We start from the raw sequence: 20,638 nt of genomic DNA, 5'->3' as shown, positions 1-20,638 counted from the left end.
AAACCCTTCCCTCCCCATCTGAAGATGAGCATCTATCTCTTTGCTTTTATATATTTACAAGTTTAGGAGTTTAATTGTTATTATGAAGTGTGGATTTACCATTGTTATTGAGCTTTTTCATTCATTCATTAAACAGCTATGTACCAGGTGGGGCAGTCTTGTTAGACTGTGGACAAGGACTCTGGGTACACACTGCCTGGTTTTCAATCACGGCACTGCCAGTCATTAGCTATTAGCTAACCTTTCTGTCCCTTGGTTTTCTCCTGTAGAAAATGGATATCATAATACTGTGTACATATACACATAGTGGCTATTAGAATTTACTGATTTAATAAGTACAAAACACTTAGAACACTGTCTACAGAGAATACATATTTTATAACAATAAGTGATTATTTGTTGTTGTTTAAGTGTATTTTACATTTTAAAAATATATTTTAAAACTAGAACAAATTCAGTTCCAATCAGTCATATGCTTGATTCCAGCTTTATGGTGAATATTCTGATTTTCTCTAAAATGTCCCACTTCTTTCTGGTATACCCAATTTGTTTTACAATAATTCTCTAGTTTATTGAATGGAAATAATGAGATCTCAAGATGAGAGGATTATTCCAAAAGTGTAACTGAGACCAAAGGGTTTGCCAATTTGGAACATAAGTGAATACCAGGGAGGAGAGCATTTTCTAAAAGCATTTTTATATATTCATGGCACTAGATATACGATGAATTCTTGGTAAATATTTAAAGATTGGCAGTGATGAAGATGGAGATGATTCACAAAGAAAGGAAGAAACTCAAAGATAAAAGTTACCCAGATTTGAAGAAAAGATCATATAAAAAATCTAAAGTTCAGTCACTTTGATTGTTAATATCTGAACCATGCTGGAAAAACACAATAAACCTAAAGGGAATTAAAGTGTCTTTTTTTAATCCTCTTACGAGCAACCAAAGGCAACAGTGACCAATGTCTTCTAGCACTGGGATAATTGTTAATATTTTTATAGATTTAATTCATATAATTCAATTCATCAATCACATCTTGAGCACAATTTGTGTGCTTCTTCTATAGTAACAATAAAAAATTAAACATAGGCACTAGAAGAACAGAATGTAGAATAGGGCCACCAAAAATTGTATATACTGTATACTCAGGATATCTGTGTACTTATGTATATAGATGCCTGTACACAGTATGAATTGAGGGAAATGACTTGAAGGAGCTGAAGCACTGGTCTAGAAACCTGTGCAATTATATCAAATAACCCTGAGAACAGTCACCACTTGCCTGATAGTCAAAAGATGGCCACCGGAAGGAAGAGAAAAATAAAGGTGGACACTGGTTCTATTGAGAGAAAAAGCCAAAAGCAAATTACCAGTCCAGTGCATATGGGAGCCTGCCTGTATTCTGAAAAGATGGAATACTCTGGTAGGAAAAGATGAAACTGAGTAAAAGAGTAGGCCAGGTTCTTTGAATTATAAGACAGAGCTGTAATAACCAAAACAGGATGGTGCTGGCATAAAAACAGACATATCGACCAATGGAACAGAATAGAGAACCCAGAAACAAATCTACACACCTACAGTAAACTCATTTTCGACAAAGGTGCCACAAACATACAATGGGGAAGAGACAGTCTCTTCAATAATGGTGCTAGGAAAACTGGATGTCCATATGCAAAAGAATGAAACTAGACCCCTGTCTCTCACCATTTACAAAAATCAAATCAAAATGAATTAAATATAAGCCCTCAAACTATGAAATTACTACAAGAAAACATTGGGGAAATTCTCCAGAACATTTGTCTGGGCAAATGTGTCTTGAGTAATACCCCACAAGCACAGGAAACCAACGCAAAACTGGACAAATTAAATCACATCAAGTTAAAAAGCTTCTGCACAGCAAAGGCAACAACGCACAAAGTGAAGAGACAACCTACAGAACGGAAGAAAATATTCGCAAACTACCTATCTGACAAGGGATTAATAATCAGAATACATAAGGATCTCAAACAATTCTATAGGAAAAACTCTAATAATCTGATTAAAAACTGGGCAAAAGATCTGAATAGACATTTCTCAAAAGAAGACAAATGGCAAACAGGCACATGAAAAAGTATTCCACAACACTGATCATCAGAGAAATGCAAACCAAAACTACAATAAGATATCATCTCACCCCAGTAAAACAACATATCCAAGAGACAGTCAATAAAAAATGCTGGTGAAGATATGGAGAAAAGGGAACCCTCATACACTGTTGGTGGGAATGTAAATTAGTACGGCCACTATGAAGAAAAATTTGGAGCTTCCTCAAAAAACTAAAAATAGAGCTACCATACAATCCAGCAGTCCCACTTCTAGGTATATATTCAAAAGAAAGGAAATCAGTATATCAAAGAGTTACCTGCACTCTCAGGTTTATTGCAGCACTATTCATAATAGCCAAGATTTGGAAGCAACCTAAGTGTCCATCTGCAGATGAATGGATAAAGAAAACGTCATAGTACATATACACAATGGAGTACTATTCAGTCATAAAAGGAGATTGAGATCCTGTCATTTGCAACAACATGGATGGAACTGGAGGTCATTATGTTAACTTAAATAAGCTAGGCACAGAAAAACAAACTTTACATGTTCTAAGTTATTTGTGGGAGCTAAAAATTAAAAGAATTGAACTCATGGACATAGAAAGTAGAAGGATGGTTACTAGAGGCTGGGAAGGGTAGTGGGGGATGAGGGGAGATGAGGATGGTTAATGGGTACAAAAAAAGTTAGAATAAATAAGACCAAGTATTTGATAGCACAACAGAATGACTATAGTCAATAATAATTTAATTGTATATTTAAAAATAACTAAAAGAGTACAACTGGTTTATTTAAAACACAAGGGATAGATCCTTGAGGGGATGGATAACCAGTTTTCCATGATATGATTATTGTGCATTGCATGACTGTACCAAAACATCTTATGTACCCCACAAATATATACACCTATGTATCCACAAAAATTAATTTTTTAAAAAGAGTAGACCAGGAAAAATGAAACTCCCCAGAGGTTGAAGTAGGAAGAACAGGACAAAATTTCAACCCCATGAGAAAATGGAGCTGCCAAGAACTGCAGAAATGCCCATCCTCCCAAATGACACATAGGCATCCAATGGTGACATTAGACACAATGTCCAATATAAAGAACAAGTTTTGGTACACAGGCATGTACAGTGACATTGGACATCATGACTTGGATATTAAGGACAGGTTTTGGAGTCACACAGATCAAAGTGTTCACCCACCCCCACGGCTTACTAGTTAGTCGCATCATCTTGAACAACTTGCAGAGCTTCTGTAATCCTATTTTCTCATCTAAAACTCAGCACTGTACTAAGGCACAGTCCCCACCCTGAAGGAGCTGGATTTTGTATGAGAAAAAGACATAGGGACACATCATTAACATTTAGTGAGTCAGGATGGTGAGCACGGGAATAAAGTTGTGAACAAGATACAGATCTGGCACTAAACAGGAGACAATTTGGTTTTGATGAAAATTGCGAGGTGAGGGGTATGGAGGGACAAGAGCAGGGAAGGCTTCACTAGATAGGCAATGGATAACCCTAATGCTGGATCTGAGTGATGAAGAGGAGCTGATGGGTGACTAAGGAGGGAAAGAACATCACAGCTGGCAGGAACAGCAGTGCAAAGGCCTGGAATCCCAAAACTGCCTGATATTTCTAAGAAACAGAACTGCGGGTATGGAGAATATAACATGTGAAGAGACTGGGGTAAGCAAAGACCCCATCACAGAGGACCTTCTATCGAGGTCAAGAACTTGGCATTTTTTCTTGAAGCTAACAGACTAACATCAAATCATTTCTCTCACTCAAGTCTTAGGCTTTTTTAAAGATTTATTTATTTTTAACTCTCTTAAATGGATTTAGAGCATTTTTCAGAGGATTAAATGAATTTCATTAAATTTTCTTACACAAGAAAGATGTATTAGATTTGAAAAAAGGACTGGATATTATTTTCCAAATGTCTACAGTTTCTGTTGTCAAGTTACAAACTGAATCAACTACGTTTGGTCGTCAAAACCAATCAAAGTTAAGATCTAGCTGAGTTACAATTGACATTTTCCTCATCTGATGTATTACTCTGGATTCTTGGGCTTCTCTACTGTGCTTCAATACACAAATAACGATAGTTTCACAAGAAGACACACTACTGCATATGAATCCTTTTGAAATGACTGAAGATTTATCCTAAATGTAAATCTTAGTAGGGAAAATCACTACATTAGACAATAATTATAATTAATGTAATAATAGTTAAAGGCACTCAAAACTTCATGGAGAACAAAAGGCTAGAGATAGAACAATGCTCAGACTGACAACTTCATGGTAACTACATGACAAATCCAGAGGGCACTACTCACACACATACATTCAGTGGGAATGGCACCCCCGACGGTTGTGCGGTACACAACTGACATAGGAGTATGCAGCAGCTCTGGCCAATTCAGGGATTAGACTGTTAAACCTTATGCTGCAAAAAAGAAATGACAGACAAACTGGTATAGAAATGTCTAATCAAAAGCTTCAGGAAAATAATTCTGGTTGTGCTGATGTTTAACTTCAGTGAAATTCATAAAGTTTCATGTAATTAATTTTCAAGGCTCCTGTAGTTCAGAGATCTCTATGAAAACTCTTCCCGGGTATCTCTGACAAAACCGCCAAAGGATCTGACCTTCCCAGGAGCTGTTATTTAAAGAGTAAGGACAGTAGTAATGACTTTATTATTTGCTCCTCTCTCTCTGTCCTCTCTCTCTCTTTCTGACCAGAGAAGAATCTCTAGAACAAAATTATACTTCCTGACATGAACCCAGCAATTTTTAAGGTGGTGTTTATTAAGCAGAGGATGACCAAATGATTCAGCATGGTTGATAAAACTGTGATTTAGTAGCAAAGACTGTATTTTTCAGAATTTAAAAATGTAATTTCCATCTTGATGGCATTTGTGATTATTATATTGCTTACACATTTTTACGCTTTTCATAAGAACAGCTGAGAATATATTTAGTTAACCAAAACCTCCAAGGAAAATTTCATTCCTCTATTATTGTTATTATCATATCTACATGTATTATTACAGAGCTTACAATAAGCAGGGTTTAATAAATGAGTTGTTTAATATAAGAAACCAGAGCCTATGATACAACACATACACAAACACACACTATGCATACATATAATTGTTCCTTTCGATGGTATTCTTCCTCTCCCAGGCTAAAATGTACTATTGATAAAGGAGAACAGGAAGGAAGTTGCTGGCTTTTTCCCTCTCTAGTTTCAGAGTACATGTAAGGACTCATGGACTGACTCAGAGCATACACAATACACATTGTTAAGAAGCTTCAGTCTCACTTACTCAGATTTAATACTAGGACATAGCTACCTCTAAAACGTACTTTTTCATATACAAGACTTTATACACTCGCTTTGTTTTTTAGCAGTCTTAGATATCAGTTTCTTAGTTGATAGCAAACCCACGATAAACAAGAACCTGTTTCCTGCAACATGTGTGGTAAGTGTGAAGAGCCATCTAGAAGGTAAGGGAATGAGGAAGTGGTGTGTAACCATCGATGATTTCACCAGCAAATAAACTGTATGTAACTCTCAAGTGTCTATAGGACTGTTAAAGCATATGTTCAAATTGTGCCCATCCAAGCAGTTTGGAGGAATACACTTGTTACAATAATGTACCACCAGAGAACATGAGTAATTCTAACGCATTTAACCTTCCCTTTCTATATATCTTTGCTTACAAAAAAGTGAAGCCCAATTAAATCTGAAAAAAAAAAAAAAAAAAAAAAAAAACAGAAAATGACTGATACAGACTCATATTTCTGACCTAAGGAAATCAGAATTTGTTGCTGAAATCCAAGTTATATTTTGAGGGCATCCAGTATATTTTAAATGTATGTGAAAAACACATCTCTTAACACATGCTTAAGAAAAGGAGCTTAACTTTCTGAGACTAGATTTATTTCTAATTGATCAGGAACTTTTTGACCCAAGAAAAGGATAATTCCCAGGCAACAGATTCATGAACCAATTTTATTCTAGTTTTTTTCATAATGCCAGCTGCTGAGTAGCAGACAACTGGGAGATCTAGAATATTCTAGTTGATTAAGGAATACCTCTGAGAGATTTGAATCACAATATTTTGTCCCTGGAAAACATTGTAAAGCAATTTAAAAACTTTCCATCCCTCAGTACAACTGACTCAAAAATCCATTGAGAATAGTTATCTTTTAAATAAACACTCAAAGACTTTAGCTATTTTTAGAACACATAGCTTTGTCCTGGCAGATTTACAAATCCCATCATGAGGGATTAGTGCATTTCACTGTATAGGGAAGGATTCTCTTCTTTGTCTCTGAAACCCTGGAGCTTCTACGTAACTACTTGTTAACCTTTCCGTATTATGCAATGATGCCAAAGTCTAATACTTAATTCTAAGTCATGGTTCTGTGAGAGTCTTTTCCTTCCAGAAGTTACCTTTTTTCAAAGCATTAATATAATTATAATAATGATCTGTATTTCCTGTCTTATTTAAATAGTTATCTGAAGAGTTATGTGTAAATTTTTATGAATCTAAACGTATTTTTAAAACTCCAAGGGGATATGTTTTTCAAAGAATCTATAATTAATCTCATAAAGCCATGAATTTTTCCTTAAAAGGAAAATTAATTATTCTGCATCCATGAATAGGTATCTTCACTTACCACAAATACTAAAAGTATCAATAATGTATGGAGAGTAATTAATAATACAAAATCATTTTATAAAAAGTGGGAAATGAAATAAAAAGATATATCCTTCTGGCCTATTACTATGAGTATGTAATCTCATATATGATGTTTCTTTGAGCACATTGTATCTACTTGAAATAAGAAATGTTTAATTAAACTCAAAAATAACCACTTATGACTCCAGGGTAACTTTCTTGCTGCTCCATAATTATGATCTTTTCAATGTGACTTTTAAAAAGTAGCATCTAATTTCATTATACTTAACCTAAATTATCCTTTAGATTTTTACATTTACATATATGTATATACATATATACACATAACATTTTATATATACACATGCATACATGTATATTTATATGTATCTATTTATTTAATAAGTATATATTTATATATTTATATGTATATATTTTATATATGTAATAATTTATATTTAATAAATTTATATATATATGAGATACGGCTTGGCTGTGTCCTCACTCAAATCTCACCTTGAACTGTAATAATCCCCATGTGTCAAGGGCGGGGCCAAATGGAAATAACTGAATCATGGGGGTGGTTTCCCCCATACTGTTCTAGTGGTAGTGAATAAGTCTCATGAGACCTGATGGTTTTATAAATGGGAGTTCCACTGCACAAGCTCTCTTGCCTGCCACCATGTAAGACATTCCTTTGCTCTTCTTCCATCTTCTGCCATGATTGTGAACCTCCCCAGCCACGTGGAACTGTGAGTCCATTAAACCTCTTTCTTTTATAAAGTAGCCAGTCTCCAGTATATCTTTATTAGCAGCATGAGAACAGACTAATACAATATATAAATGCATATGTTGACAATGTTCAACTTTATCTGAGCCTGTGTTCCAGGAAATCAGGGATGGTTAAGAAATCCCCCCATCCTTTTGCGTTCCTCAGAAGACTTTACTTACTGCAAAGAACCCCTCTTCCCCAAAGGACTCAGCTAAGACTCACGGAATCTCCCCTGTTTATCTGTAACAAGGCCAGACACAGACCTTTCAAATTCCCTTTCTTGCCTCATAAATGATTAGCTGAACTGTTTGTGTCCACTAACCAATATGAACAAAATATTAATACCTACTACCTGGACTTGGCCAAACTTTAATTAGGCTTCTCTCTTCCCCTTAGGCCCTGGAACTTTGACCCACTCTCACCCTAAGCCAGCACACAGCCTCTCCGTAATCGCCTCTTACCAAGAAAGCGCTGACCACAGGAAAGATGTTTCCTAACTGTAGGATCAACTGTGGGATCACGCTACCCACTCCCTCATATGTGCTTCTTTCTGACCTCCTTTGCCCTTCCCTATAAAAGAAAAATCCTTTCTGCCTGGCCTTTCAAATGCTTATAGATCTTAAGGTAGGAGCATTCTCCCTGTTACAATAGTTCCCCTATCACAGTAGTCCCCTCTTCTTATTGTGATAATTCTTTTGAACAGATTCTCTATCTAAATTCAGATTTGATTTTATTTGACAATGTCTATGTTTGTACCATATATGTGTATGTATATATATATATATACACACACACACACACACACACATTCAGAGAAGTGAAATCATTTTGCTCTGATTTGGGTTAACAATAAGGAAATTAGATAGATATAGCCCATTTTTGTCTTCCTTGAGTAACAATATCAGAAAAGAAGCTTGTGACTATAAAACCTACAAGGGCTGTAAGAAACCAGAATGAAACAACTGGTTATCAATGTTTTCTTTCCACTTATATCACTGTAAGAAATAGTTAATGCAGAGTTAAGACATCAAACTCACTTAAGCTACAACTCACCTTAGGCTAAAATTCTGTGTGTAAGAAACAAATTTTCTCTAAAGAAAATTTTCCTGAAAGAAAAGTAAGACCTTCAATAACTTCACAAGTTGGAGCCAAGTCCTCTGGTCTATGATGCATCTATTCATTAGGATCCTGCCACTTTTGAATTATTCAGATTCATTATAAAATGCAGCTTTCATCTGAAAAAAAAAAGTGTACCTCCAAGAAATGCTAAATTTAGTTCTACTGGAGATAAAGTGGTGTGTGCTTCCATAATCATGTCAACAGCCTGGCTTTTATCTCTACTAAACTCCTGGGCAGCACAGTTGGGATGCAGCCACCCAAGGCAGAAATCTGGACACCATGTAACCAATCTGCCTATTGCTAAGAAGCATTAACATTCTATTTGAACTGTCCTATATTGTTAGATAAGAGCTGTTTGAAATAATGTTTTAAACTTGTGGCTTTTCTTAAATTATAGATGGATCAATTATACTTCAAAAAATTTACCCATATATCTAACACTAATACGAATATTCTATATTATATAACTCTCTCTCTCTCTCTGCATCTTTTCAGCTTTAAATTGTAGAAATTTCTCAAAAACCAACCTTATAACATCCTCCTCTGCAACTATAAGCTATCAAATGAATTTTATGGATGCACATGGTTGTAAAACTTTGCCGCAGATTATATTTTAGAAGGTGGATGATTAAATTAATTTGTTATTAATATGGCCAGATTTGATATAACAAATTAGCCATAATGCTAATGAGTGGTAATTAAATGAGCAAGGCAGAAATTTAGACCTCCCCAGACCATGTTGAAGAGATCCAGCACATCTTTATTTTGATGTGTTTTCTTTTCACCATTATTCTCAAATTGTTTTGACAACCACACTCAAGTATCAAGATACAAGGCAGGGTTTTGGAATCTATGAAAGGCTAGAATATTTACTCACCGCTGAACCGGTATTTCCTCATGGAAGACTTCCCTGACCTCTCCAATTAGGTCAAACCCCATTGCACACTCTCATAGTGCCATGCACTTTTTAAAGGCACCCATCATAAGGACAAATTTACACATTGTGTGATTGTTAAGCAACAGCTTCCCCCACTAGACTGTCAGCTCTGAGACCAGAAGGCCACATTTTTATTCACCAGTACATTCCCAAGCACAAAGCCTGTCACCCAGTAAAGATGTAACAGATACATTTGTTGAATTAATAAATTTGGTTTACCAAAAATAAAATAAAAGTTTGTTAAATTATTATTTGCTCATTTATGGATTAGAAGCCTCATTTATGCATTGCACTTCCTTATTTATAAATGTCGATGTGGAAATAAACGAAATCACCTTCTTGAAGTGGGAGAGAAGGGTCTTTATTTTGCACTAATTAGCCAAACAATAACAGTATTCTACAAATGTGTCAGGAGCATCTTCTCAAATACCCTGTCCAGGGATAAATATATCAAACTTACTTTATAACCCCCAGATAGATGTTATGCCTTCTAAATGTATACTCTACACTTTATAAGGCCTAATAATGTTTTCTTTTGTGTATAAAAATAATGGTACTGACACATGAGATTCAAGCTGTTTTTCTAAAACTGATCTATCCATTCTCTCCCTTCTGTCACCCACCTTCTTCCTGATAATCAATGATATCCATTGTAAAGTGGCTGGTTAAGATTCCAAGTGAGTTTAGGGCTTACTAGGTTGAGTGAGACTAAACTGGCTGCCGTTGGAATAAGACCCTCAATTTTGGCTTCATCCCTATTTTGACCCCCCCCCCCGCCCCAGTTGCATTCACCAAATGTTTCTGGCATGACTGTTACCATAACTGTTTGCCAAAATTCCAACATTATTTTTAAAAGTTTAACAGACAAAAAAAATTAAAATACATTTTACAAGAAAATGAAAATTGAAGAAGTAAATGTTACCTAGAGAAGACGCAGAATAGACTCTGCTCTAACTCCTCAGTTGATAAAGGGCAGATTGTAGGTCTGAACAGTGGAACTGTGGCTGTGGAGGACGGCGCATGAGGAAGGAATATGAAAGGAGTATAGCCTTTGTAAAGTTTTTGCTAGAGGCGTGGCTCTTAAACTTCCTCTGTCCCATCAAGAAATGGCAGCTGGCAATGTCCATACTAAAAGCCAATGAAGAGCAAAGCTGTCCAAGAGAAACAAGAGGAGGCTGACTGGGCTCTCAGGGGTCCTGGGTCTGCTCTTCTGCTTTGGTATTGTTGTTTTGCTTTGCTTTCGTGATTCTCAGTCATACCTGTCCAAGGACTCAACTGTATCCATTCGCTCAGGGGTGAACAGGCCCTGGGAAGCTGATTCATGCTAACCAAGCTCACAGGAGATGGACCAATAAAAAAGGAAGTTAACTGATTTACTTACAAACAGAAATGTGACTACTGGGCAGATGGAACTAGTTATGTCACTTGGTCAATTCATTCTATTTCCCACTAGAAAAGTATACCTGGGAAACTAGATTGAGAAAAGAGAGTTGCTTTGTAAATACAGTGTTATAAATAAATTATTATCAAGCTACACTCTCTCACTGTAGCTTTCTGCACTAACCACTGACTACTGACAGTAGGCATATTCTGTCAAGGTGATTGAAATAGTCATACTAGATGGACAGGACACTCACTCCCTTAGATAAGTAAAATAATAAATATAAAGCACTTGGTAGGATACTTAATACATAGTAAGTGCTCAGTTAATACAAACCATTATTATTATGGTATGCAAGTATTTTGACAATATAGCATAGTGGGATGACAACATGGCCTTTAGAATTAAATCCTTGCTCCATCACTCACTTCCTATATGCCAATGGGAAGGTTCTTAACCTCTTGAGCCTCATTTCCCCTATCTGTAAAATGAGTATAATGGGAGTAATTTTATAGGGTTATCCTTAAAAGTAATTAAAATGTTGATTATTGTAAGCACTGAATGTTCATTTTTATTAATAAAAATAACAAACACTCGTATAGCATGTGCCAGATACTGTTTTATATATATTTACTCATTTAGTCCTCATTATAACCCTATGAGGTGGGGATAGTCGAAGAACCTGTCACTGGTAGACTGTATTTACCAATATCTGCTCCTCTTCCCTAAGAAGGTTTACATTTGTTCCACTCCACTGAAATCAGACTTGACTGTGGCTTGCTTTGACCAGTCAAATATGAGTGGAAGGGACATGTGACTCTACTGGGCAGAAGCTTTTAAAGCCCATTTTTGCATCCCTACCTCTGGGATTGTAGAAGTGTTTGCTGGGATGGAGTCCCCATTAGCCTGTGTTCCTGAGTGACCATTACTTACCTGTGATGGACACGTAGTACAAGCAAGAAATAAGTCATTGTGTTATATTGCAGTAGATTTTCAGATTTTGGTTACTATAGCACAACCCAGCATACCCCAATTGATACAAGAGCATAGAGACAAAACAAAATTTTCCCAAGGACACACAGCTAGGAAGTGTCTGGTTGCAGTGTCTGTACACTAAATCACTTTGCCTGCTGTTTCTCAATAATTGATAGTATAATAATATCAATATTAAGAATGGTTTATTATTAAAGCATTATTGTTGTTATTTGGAGGTCTGTTTCTAGACTTTGTAAATATATGCTTTTTTCTGAATATTCAAAAGGAACCCTAGCCTTTCTCTAGATTCTACAGCAACAACAGCTGGCAGATGCCAGAGACACCACTGGAAAAGTTCTCAATGGACAATGTGGATGACACTGGGCATGTTCCTTCTTTATATACCCTCAGGCAGCCCCCAAAGGCACAGTCACTATGTCTGTTAGAAGAGCCTGGTCTGAACATTCACACTAACAGCCCCCTCTCCACAGTATCTCATAGAATGATTTTAAATATCTATGGCCAGTAAGTGAAGCGTAGCCCACTTCTCACTCTCACTCAGCTTTCAGAGATGGATGCCTCTCCTCATACTTCTTTTCTCATTAGCCCATCATCTGCTTCCTTTCTTTTGTCTCTCAACAATGAACAGAGACTTCAAATGTGTTTTCAGGCTCTAACTGAAAGCATATTTCTTTGACAGTGAAATTACAATGACATCCATGTAATTTCCCCTATGTAGCAAGATTCCCCAGAACTGTGAGGTCCTGAAATTTGGGAATTCCGAGAGGGAATCTGCCTGGGTTAGAAACACAACTACACGGCCGGGCGCGGTGGCTCAAGCCTGTAATCCCAGCACTTTGGGAGGCCGAGATGGGCGGATCACGAGGTCAGGAGAACGAGACCATCCTGGCTAACACGGTGAAACCCCGTCTCTACTAAAAAAAATACAAAAAACTAGCCGGGCGAGGTGGCGGGTGCTTGTCGTCCCAGCTACTCGGGAGGCTGAGGCAGGAGAATGGCGTGAACCCGGGAGGCGGAGCTTGCAGCGAGCCGAGATCGCGCCACTGTACTCCAGCCTGGGCGACAGAGCGAGACTCTGTCTCAAAAAAAAAAAAAAAAAAAAAAGAAACACAACTACACATGGAGAAGTGAGAAGCTTAAATCTCGGCTCTTCCCACGGAAACTGAAAATGTTTTAGATAAAAGCACAAAGAGCAAAGGCTTAAGTAGTGGTAAAAGGCAAAAGCGTTAGGAGGAAAAATAATAGTCACATATACTAAACATAAATTTATAAAAGCAGCCCAGAATCATGGCACACATTGGAATGCATTAAATTATAAGTTGTAAATCTATTCAGGAAGAGTGTAAATACATATTTAATAGGAATGACCATTGAAGGGGTAATAGTTTCATTCATTTTTTATTTATTGCCTGTTATTCAACTAGTAATCAATGAAATTCATGAATAAATAAGAAGGGCAGCTACTTCTTAACCCTTTTATTTCTTCTTTAAGCCCTAGTGATTGCCTACTTCATAGTTTTTCCTTTGTAATAAAATACTTATTAATTATATTTCTTTAGTATTATTTTTATACATCTGTACTTGACACTTCTCCAGCCTGCTAAAACTGATTTTTCCATAAAACCTTTAAAAATACAAAGTAATAAAATTTAGTTTCTTAAAGTAGCCAACAGGACAACTTAGAAAAATACATATTGGGAAAGCTCACTAGAATGCTCCCCTTGGGTTCTTTCTGATTTCAGTTTTATAGATGTGATCACCTTTACAATGCAGTTGGTTTTGTACTTAAAAAGTCAAATCACTCAGGATAGAGTTCAAGACTTTAGATGAATTCCACTTCATTGCAAATAGCATTTTATCAGTGATATAGTGTAAGTCCACATCTTGCTCCCAAGAGATCCTCAGAACTCTCATGAGTGAAACACTTCCAAAATGACTAACAACGTACTAGAATATGTTGGCTATGTAAGTGAAGTTGTAGTATCCCTTTCTGAAAGCCTTAAAAAAACAGGAAAAATTTCCATTGTGAGATTTTAATATTATGCTAACAACCAAATGTCTATAGTTTGAATGTTTGTGTCCCTTCCAAAATTCATGTTGAACTTAATCCCCAATGCAATAATATCAAGAGGTGAGGCCTTTAGGAGGTGATTAGTGCTTTATAAAAGGGCTGAGGGGAACTATCTAGGCCCTTTGCCTTATTTTGCCTTTCTTTCCCTTTGGCCATTTGAGGAGACACCGTTTCTCCCCTCTGAAGGATGAAGCAAGAAGTCACCATCTTGGAAGGAGAGAATGTGCTATCACCAGACACCAAACCCACTCCTGCCTTGATCTTGGACTTCCCAGCCTCAAGAACTGTGAGAAATAAATTTCTGTTGTTTATAAATTACCCAGTCTCAGGTATTTTATTATATCAGCACAAACAGATTAAGACACAAAACTCATTTTTGAAGGACATCATGGAGAAGAAACAGAGGGAAAGGTCTGTTAACATGTGAGGGTGGAATGGAATGGAGTTATTTTGATTCAGTGATTGTCTTGAAAAGGTACCGAGGACTGAGTCATCCTATCATCCTAAATAAATACAATGGCTATGTAAGGAGACCAATTTTGTGTACAATAGTGAAAAAGAAAGAAAGGAAGAGGAAATTGACTGCTACAGTTGGATATAAACATATGGCAAAAGTGTGGAAAAATGCAAAACATATGCTAAGCAAGTCCCTACACTGGACCCATGTAGGTGCTAGAATATGAATTAAAAAAAAACAAAAGTATGGGATCTTCCAGAACCACCTGGATTTCAGTTTCCTTGCTAAATACTAAGTCCTGGTCTCTGGAACAATTTGGACACTGTAATTATAATTCTTATTCATTATATTGTAGAGTTAGTCATGTTTCTTTCTGCAATTTTTTCTTCAGCTTCCCTGTCATTTTTAATATCAGATAAATGTAATATTGAACTGCAGAAAACATTAAACAATTTATTTTTCAGTCTCAGCTCAATTTACTCTAAAGCCTATGCCCCTTTGCACCACTCCATGCTGTCAATCCCCCAACTGGCTGAGGACACATTTCTCATTTTTTTCCAGCTCCTTCCTTACTTATTGGAAATTACACTGGAATTAAATATTTTTTAGAAATATAAACCAACATATTTAACCAGTATTGGTTAATTCCCACTCTCTCTCTCTAGATAGTGGGGAATACTAGTCTAAATCATGTGTAAGGAAACTTTTTCAGTAGGCAATGCAGAATTGTATAGGTAAGTCATGCCACAGCCTCCTAATTCAGTGATTATGTCTTTCCAGGATGGTTATTAATCATTCAACCAACTGGAAGCAAGGGTAAATTGAATCTAGTAAGCTTATAAACAAAGAGTATTTATTAAAAGACTTTGAGGAGCTCAGTAAACCAATAGCAAGGCTGGAGAATCAAGTAGGAACCAAGTATTTCAGATCTAAGGCATAAGAACTAAAGGAAGAATCTTATAGAAAAAGATGTCTTCTTAGAGCAGCACCACTGGAATAAAAAGTCTTCAGCAGAGCCCAGGTTCTTTTTCTCTCAGCTAACAATTCAAACTCAGAGGAGGTCATTTGTCCAGTTCTTGAGGAAAGGACACCAGATTAACAGGCCCCAAACTCAATGGAGGAGAAAAAGGAGCTATAGGAAGTATGGAAATATTCTCTACTCTTGTTGAGTAGTAGTCCACTACTCTGGTGCTCAAGCTGAAATACCAGCAGCTATAGTATGTGAGTTATAATAATAGAAGATCAATTCTGTCTGAAAAGCTTTATCTTGGAATAATTTGAACAGCATTTGCTCAATCACATCTAGCAATAAGCTTCTGTCACTAAACCAGACACATTAACAAATCTCTGACAACACTAAGTGGCCTTAAGTCAGAAGTTAACAAAGAAACAAAAATAACAAAAACTAGCTCCTCCATGTTCATCCTCACCTGGCAAACAAACAAAACTAACAGCTAACATATATACTGTCTAGTTTTCTGCACTGTGACTTACATCTTTTGTATGTATTATCTCATTTAATTCTCACAAACTCTGGGATGTAAGTATTATTACCACCCTGAGGGAGATAACACAACTTGGCTAGTCTCACCACTATCAGGTAATCACACGGGGTCTGCATTCTTATTTCTGCACTAGGCTGCCTGGACCCAATGGGACTGATATGGTTTGGCTGTGTCCCCACCCAAATGTCATCTTGAATTGTAGTTCCCACAATCCCCATGTGTTGTGGGAGGGACCCAGTGGGACGTAATCAAATCATAAGGGAGGTTACCCTCATGCTGTTTTCATAATAGTGAGTGAGTTCTCACAAGATCTGATGGTTTTATAAGGGGCTTTTCCACCTTTTGCTCAGCACTTCTCCTTGCTGCTGCCATATGAAGAAGGACATGTTTACTTCCTCTTCCACCATGATTGTAAGTTTCCTGTGGCTCTCTCAGCCATGCTGAACTGTGAGACAATTAAACCTCTTTCTCTTATAAATTAATTACTCATTCTCAGATATGTCTTTATTAGCAGCATGAGAAAAGACTAATACAGGGACTCAGCCACATGGATGGAGTTTTAGAGGAGGCAGAACATTGTAGTGGATAGAACCATGGGCATGAGTTAAAAATTGCAGGCTGGCCATTTACTAGCTGTGTGACTCCAGGCAAGAAATTTCAACCCCCCACAAGCCTCAATTTCCTCATTTGTGAGATGGAGAGAGTCCTACCAGAGTCAGCATGTCATGTTGCAAGATTGCACTGTTGTGGCAAGGAAGAAAGGGGAAATACATATAAAGTACCTAGCCTTGAGTGCTGATCACAAATTAAGTGCTGAACAATCGATGGCCATTATTATATGTCTGTCTCTCCTTATAGACTAGTCTTGGAGACCCAGGTAATCCTCTTGTTATTTGGATCCCTAGTACCTTCCTGTGATTGGTACATTAACAAGCCCATATAAAAATCTCCTGAACATAAAGTGTTTATATCAGGGATCACACTGCCACATTATAATCTAGGGTTATAATAAGCACCTCTTTAACACTACAGCTCTAGGTCATCCCTGCTCCTTAAGCAAATGATGCCTTATCCATTCCCCTCCTCCACTGGCCTCAGACTGCTAACTTCATGAGGTCAGAGTCTGTATCTCGTGATCTCCATGTATCCCCAATGCCTAACACAGAGCCCAATGCATAGTAGGGGCTTATCACTTGTGGATTGAATTTTTAATAGACATTTGTAGTATGTTTTACAGTTAACCTAACACTTTCACATAAACATGTGCAGTATCTCTGCAGCACAGGTTAAAGACATAGGGTCTGGAGCCAGACTACCTGAGCTCAGACTTTAGTTCCACCATTTACTAGCTGAGCAGCCTAAGGAAATATACACAGACTTGCAATGCCTCTGTTTTTTCACCTGTAAAATGAGATTAATAACAATACTGAGGTGGTGTGAGTGTTAAATTGTTAATTCATATAAACCTCATAAAACAGTACCTAGCACAAAATGAGTGTTCTTTAAATGTCAGCAATTATTAATTTTTGTAGCTATTTTTCTCCCATTTAGCTATCAAGAATATATTCTGTCTGCCTAAATCATTTCTCTTTTCATGTAAGAAAATATAAAAGGTGGCATATTTACTTCAAAATCCTAAAATTAATGTGCAGCAGACAGCAAATCATATTCTCAAGAAAATTACTTCCAAAGCTATTTGCAAAAAGAAATGTATTTATAGGAACTGTTCTTAAAATAAAAATCCTCAATGGCCCTAGATATTCTTCTGTACTTTGTCTCTTCGAAATCATTTGTGTTGGAATCTTCCCCAGAAGCATTTGTCATTATTCTTTCCAGAAATAAGAACAGCCATATTAACTTGAACGTAAGTGTTCATGTGAGTAAACACACACACACACACACACCAGGCAAATTAATCTCACACATGGGCTGTACCCTGCCTGCACCGAAAACCTCATTGCCTTATTAAGGCAAAAACCATGTCAATTCCAGTATGCAGCTCCCCATCTCCTAGAGTATGAACCTAGAGATCAAGCCACACATTCCTTAAGGCGTCACATGACCCAACTTCAAACGATACTACAAGGCTTCAATAATCAAAACAGCATGGTATTAGTATAAAAACAGATATATAGACCAATGGAACAGAATAGAGAGCCCAGAAATAATGCTGCACACCTACAACCATGTCATCTTCAATAAAGTCAACAACAAGCAATAGAGAAAAGACTCCCTATTCAATAAGTGGTGCTGGAACAACTAGCTAGTCATGTGCAGAAGATTGAAATTGGAAGCTAACCTAGGAAATACCATTCTGGACATAGGACCTAACAAAGATTTCATGACAAAGACACCAAAAACAATTGCAACAAAAACAAAAATTGACGGTGGGACCTAATTAAAGAACTTCTGCACAGCAAAAGAAACTATCAAGACAGCAAACAAACAACCTACAGAATGGGAGAAGATATTTGCAAACTATGCATCCAACAAAGGTCTAACATTCAGAATTTATAAGGAACTTAAATTAACAAGCAAAATTAAACAACCCCATTAGAAAGTAGGCAAAGGACATGAATGGACACTTCTCAGCAGAAGACACACATGCAGCCAACAAGCATATAAAAAGGTGTTCAACATCACTGATCCTTAGAGAAATGCAAATCAAAACCACAATGAGATACCATCTCACAGTCAGAATAGCTAAAAGTCAGAAAATAACACATACTGGCAAGGTTGTGGAGAAAAGTGAATGTTTATACAATGCTTGTGAGAATGTAAATTCATTCAACCATGTGGAAAGCAGTGTGACAATTTCTTAAAGAACTTAAAATAGAATTACCATTTGACCCCAGAAATCCCATTAGTGGGTATATACCCAAAGGAATATAATTCCTTCTACCATAAAGACACATGGACGTGTCTGTTTGTCACAGCACTATTCACAATAGCAAAGCATGGAATCAACCTACATGTCCATCAACAGTGAACTGGATAAAGAAAATGTGGTACATATACACCACAGAATACTACACAGCCATAAAAAATAATAAGATCATGTCCTTTGCAGCAACATGGATGGAGCTGGAGGGCATTATCCTAAGCAAACTAATGTAGAAACAGAAAACTAAATACCATATGTTCTCACTTGTAAGTGGGAACTAAACAATGAGACCACATGGACACAAAGAGAGGAATAGCAGACACCAGGGCCTACTTGAGGATGGAGACAGAGGGTCAAAAAACTACCTACTGCATACTATGCTTATTACTTGGGTGATGAAATAATCTGTACTGCAGCCCCCTGTGACATGCAGTTTACCTATATAACAAACCTGCACATGTAACCCTGAATCTAAAGTAGAGGTTAAAAAATCCAAACCATCATATTTAATCCTTGACATTTCTCTACACATTGGAGAGATGAGGAGGAGAAAAGTAAAGGCACAGGGGACTTCTGAATGTTTCATCTACCTTCAATACTGTGATGTTCCAAGCAAAGCTCTCGGTTGCTTTGTTGAGTTTTCTTCCCTTCAAGCCTTCTTTTGCCCCCAAATTATGAAGTTCTTCATGGAACTCCATCCCTTTGAAGAAAGAATGCATAAGAAATCTGAGTATATATCTCAGAAAAATGGGCATCTTATAATGAAAATATTATCAGTAAAATATAATTTCGCATTCCTGTCTTCTCATAATTTCCAAATCCCTAAATTGAATCATCCTTTTCACTCTGTTCATCCCACCAATAGTGTCCTTATGCACAAATTGACAATAGTCAATGCATTGGACTAAATTGCATTTAAAACAGCCAGGAGCCATAGAAAATGTCATGAGAAGTAAAAAAGTAAATTCCATGGGTCCAAAAAAATAGGAAGAACAAATAAGACCTAGTATTTAATAATACAACAGGATGACTATAATCAATAATAATTTAATTGTACTCTTAAAAGTAACTAAAACATTATAATTGGAGTGTTTGTAACACAAAAGAGAAATGTTTGAGGGGATGGATACCCCATTTTTCATGATATAATTGTTACACATTACATGCTTGTATCAGAACACCTCATGTACCCTAAAAATATATATACCTCTGTACCCACAAAAATTAAAAATTAAAAAAAATTTATTAAGTAAATAAGTAAGAGGCAAATTATTCCAACAGGTTACATCGATCTTGTTTGTCCTCTTCCTGGTTTATGCATGAAATGGTCTGATGTGTCCATGGCAACCATATGTGAGGAATGCATATGTCTTGTTTTTCTTTATGAACCATTCCTGTGGCTTAATAGTAGGCCCTGGAGCCCACATAGATAACAATAAGTAATTAGCAATGTTGACTAAAAATAAAAAGACTTTTTAAAAAATACCATTCTGGGAAACACCCAAGTGTTTCAGATTTGGAAATGACCTTAAAGTATTTTTAGCTCAACCATCTACTTGAGCTTGAAGACTATGAAAACCATCACCATCATGTTTCTTCAGCCTTTGTCTTAGCACCTTAAAGACGGAAGTCTCATTCTCTTATGAACAGCTCATTCCATCTTCTGAAAGCTATGACTGATATCGAGTCATAGCTTCCCTGGAACTTCTTCCCTGGAACTTCTACTCCTTGG

General features: G+C 36.7%; 1 protein-coding gene across 1 annotated transcript in view; it reads right to left on the bottom strand.

Annotated features, from left to right (window-relative positions):
* Nucleotides 1–20,638, bottom strand: part of PLCL1 (phospholipase C like 1 (inactive)) — a 67,058-nt gene that overhangs the window by 26,048 nt on the left and 20,372 nt on the right. The window contains exon 4 of the mRNA XM_030916935.1: nt 19,497–19,606. Coding sequence (XP_030772795.1) covers nt 19,497–19,606 — 110 coding nt within the window. The remainder of the gene's footprint in view (nt 1–19,496; nt 19,607–20,638) is intronic.

Source organism: Rhinopithecus roxellana, chromosome 14, assembly GCF_007565055.1.
Source record: "Rhinopithecus roxellana isolate Shanxi Qingling chromosome 14, ASM756505v1, whole genome shotgun sequence".
NCBI lineage: Eukaryota > Metazoa > Chordata > Mammalia > Primates > Cercopithecidae > Rhinopithecus > Rhinopithecus roxellana.
The sequence above is the reverse complement of the archived record's forward strand: the minus strand, read 5'-3'. Positions and strand labels throughout refer to the sequence as shown.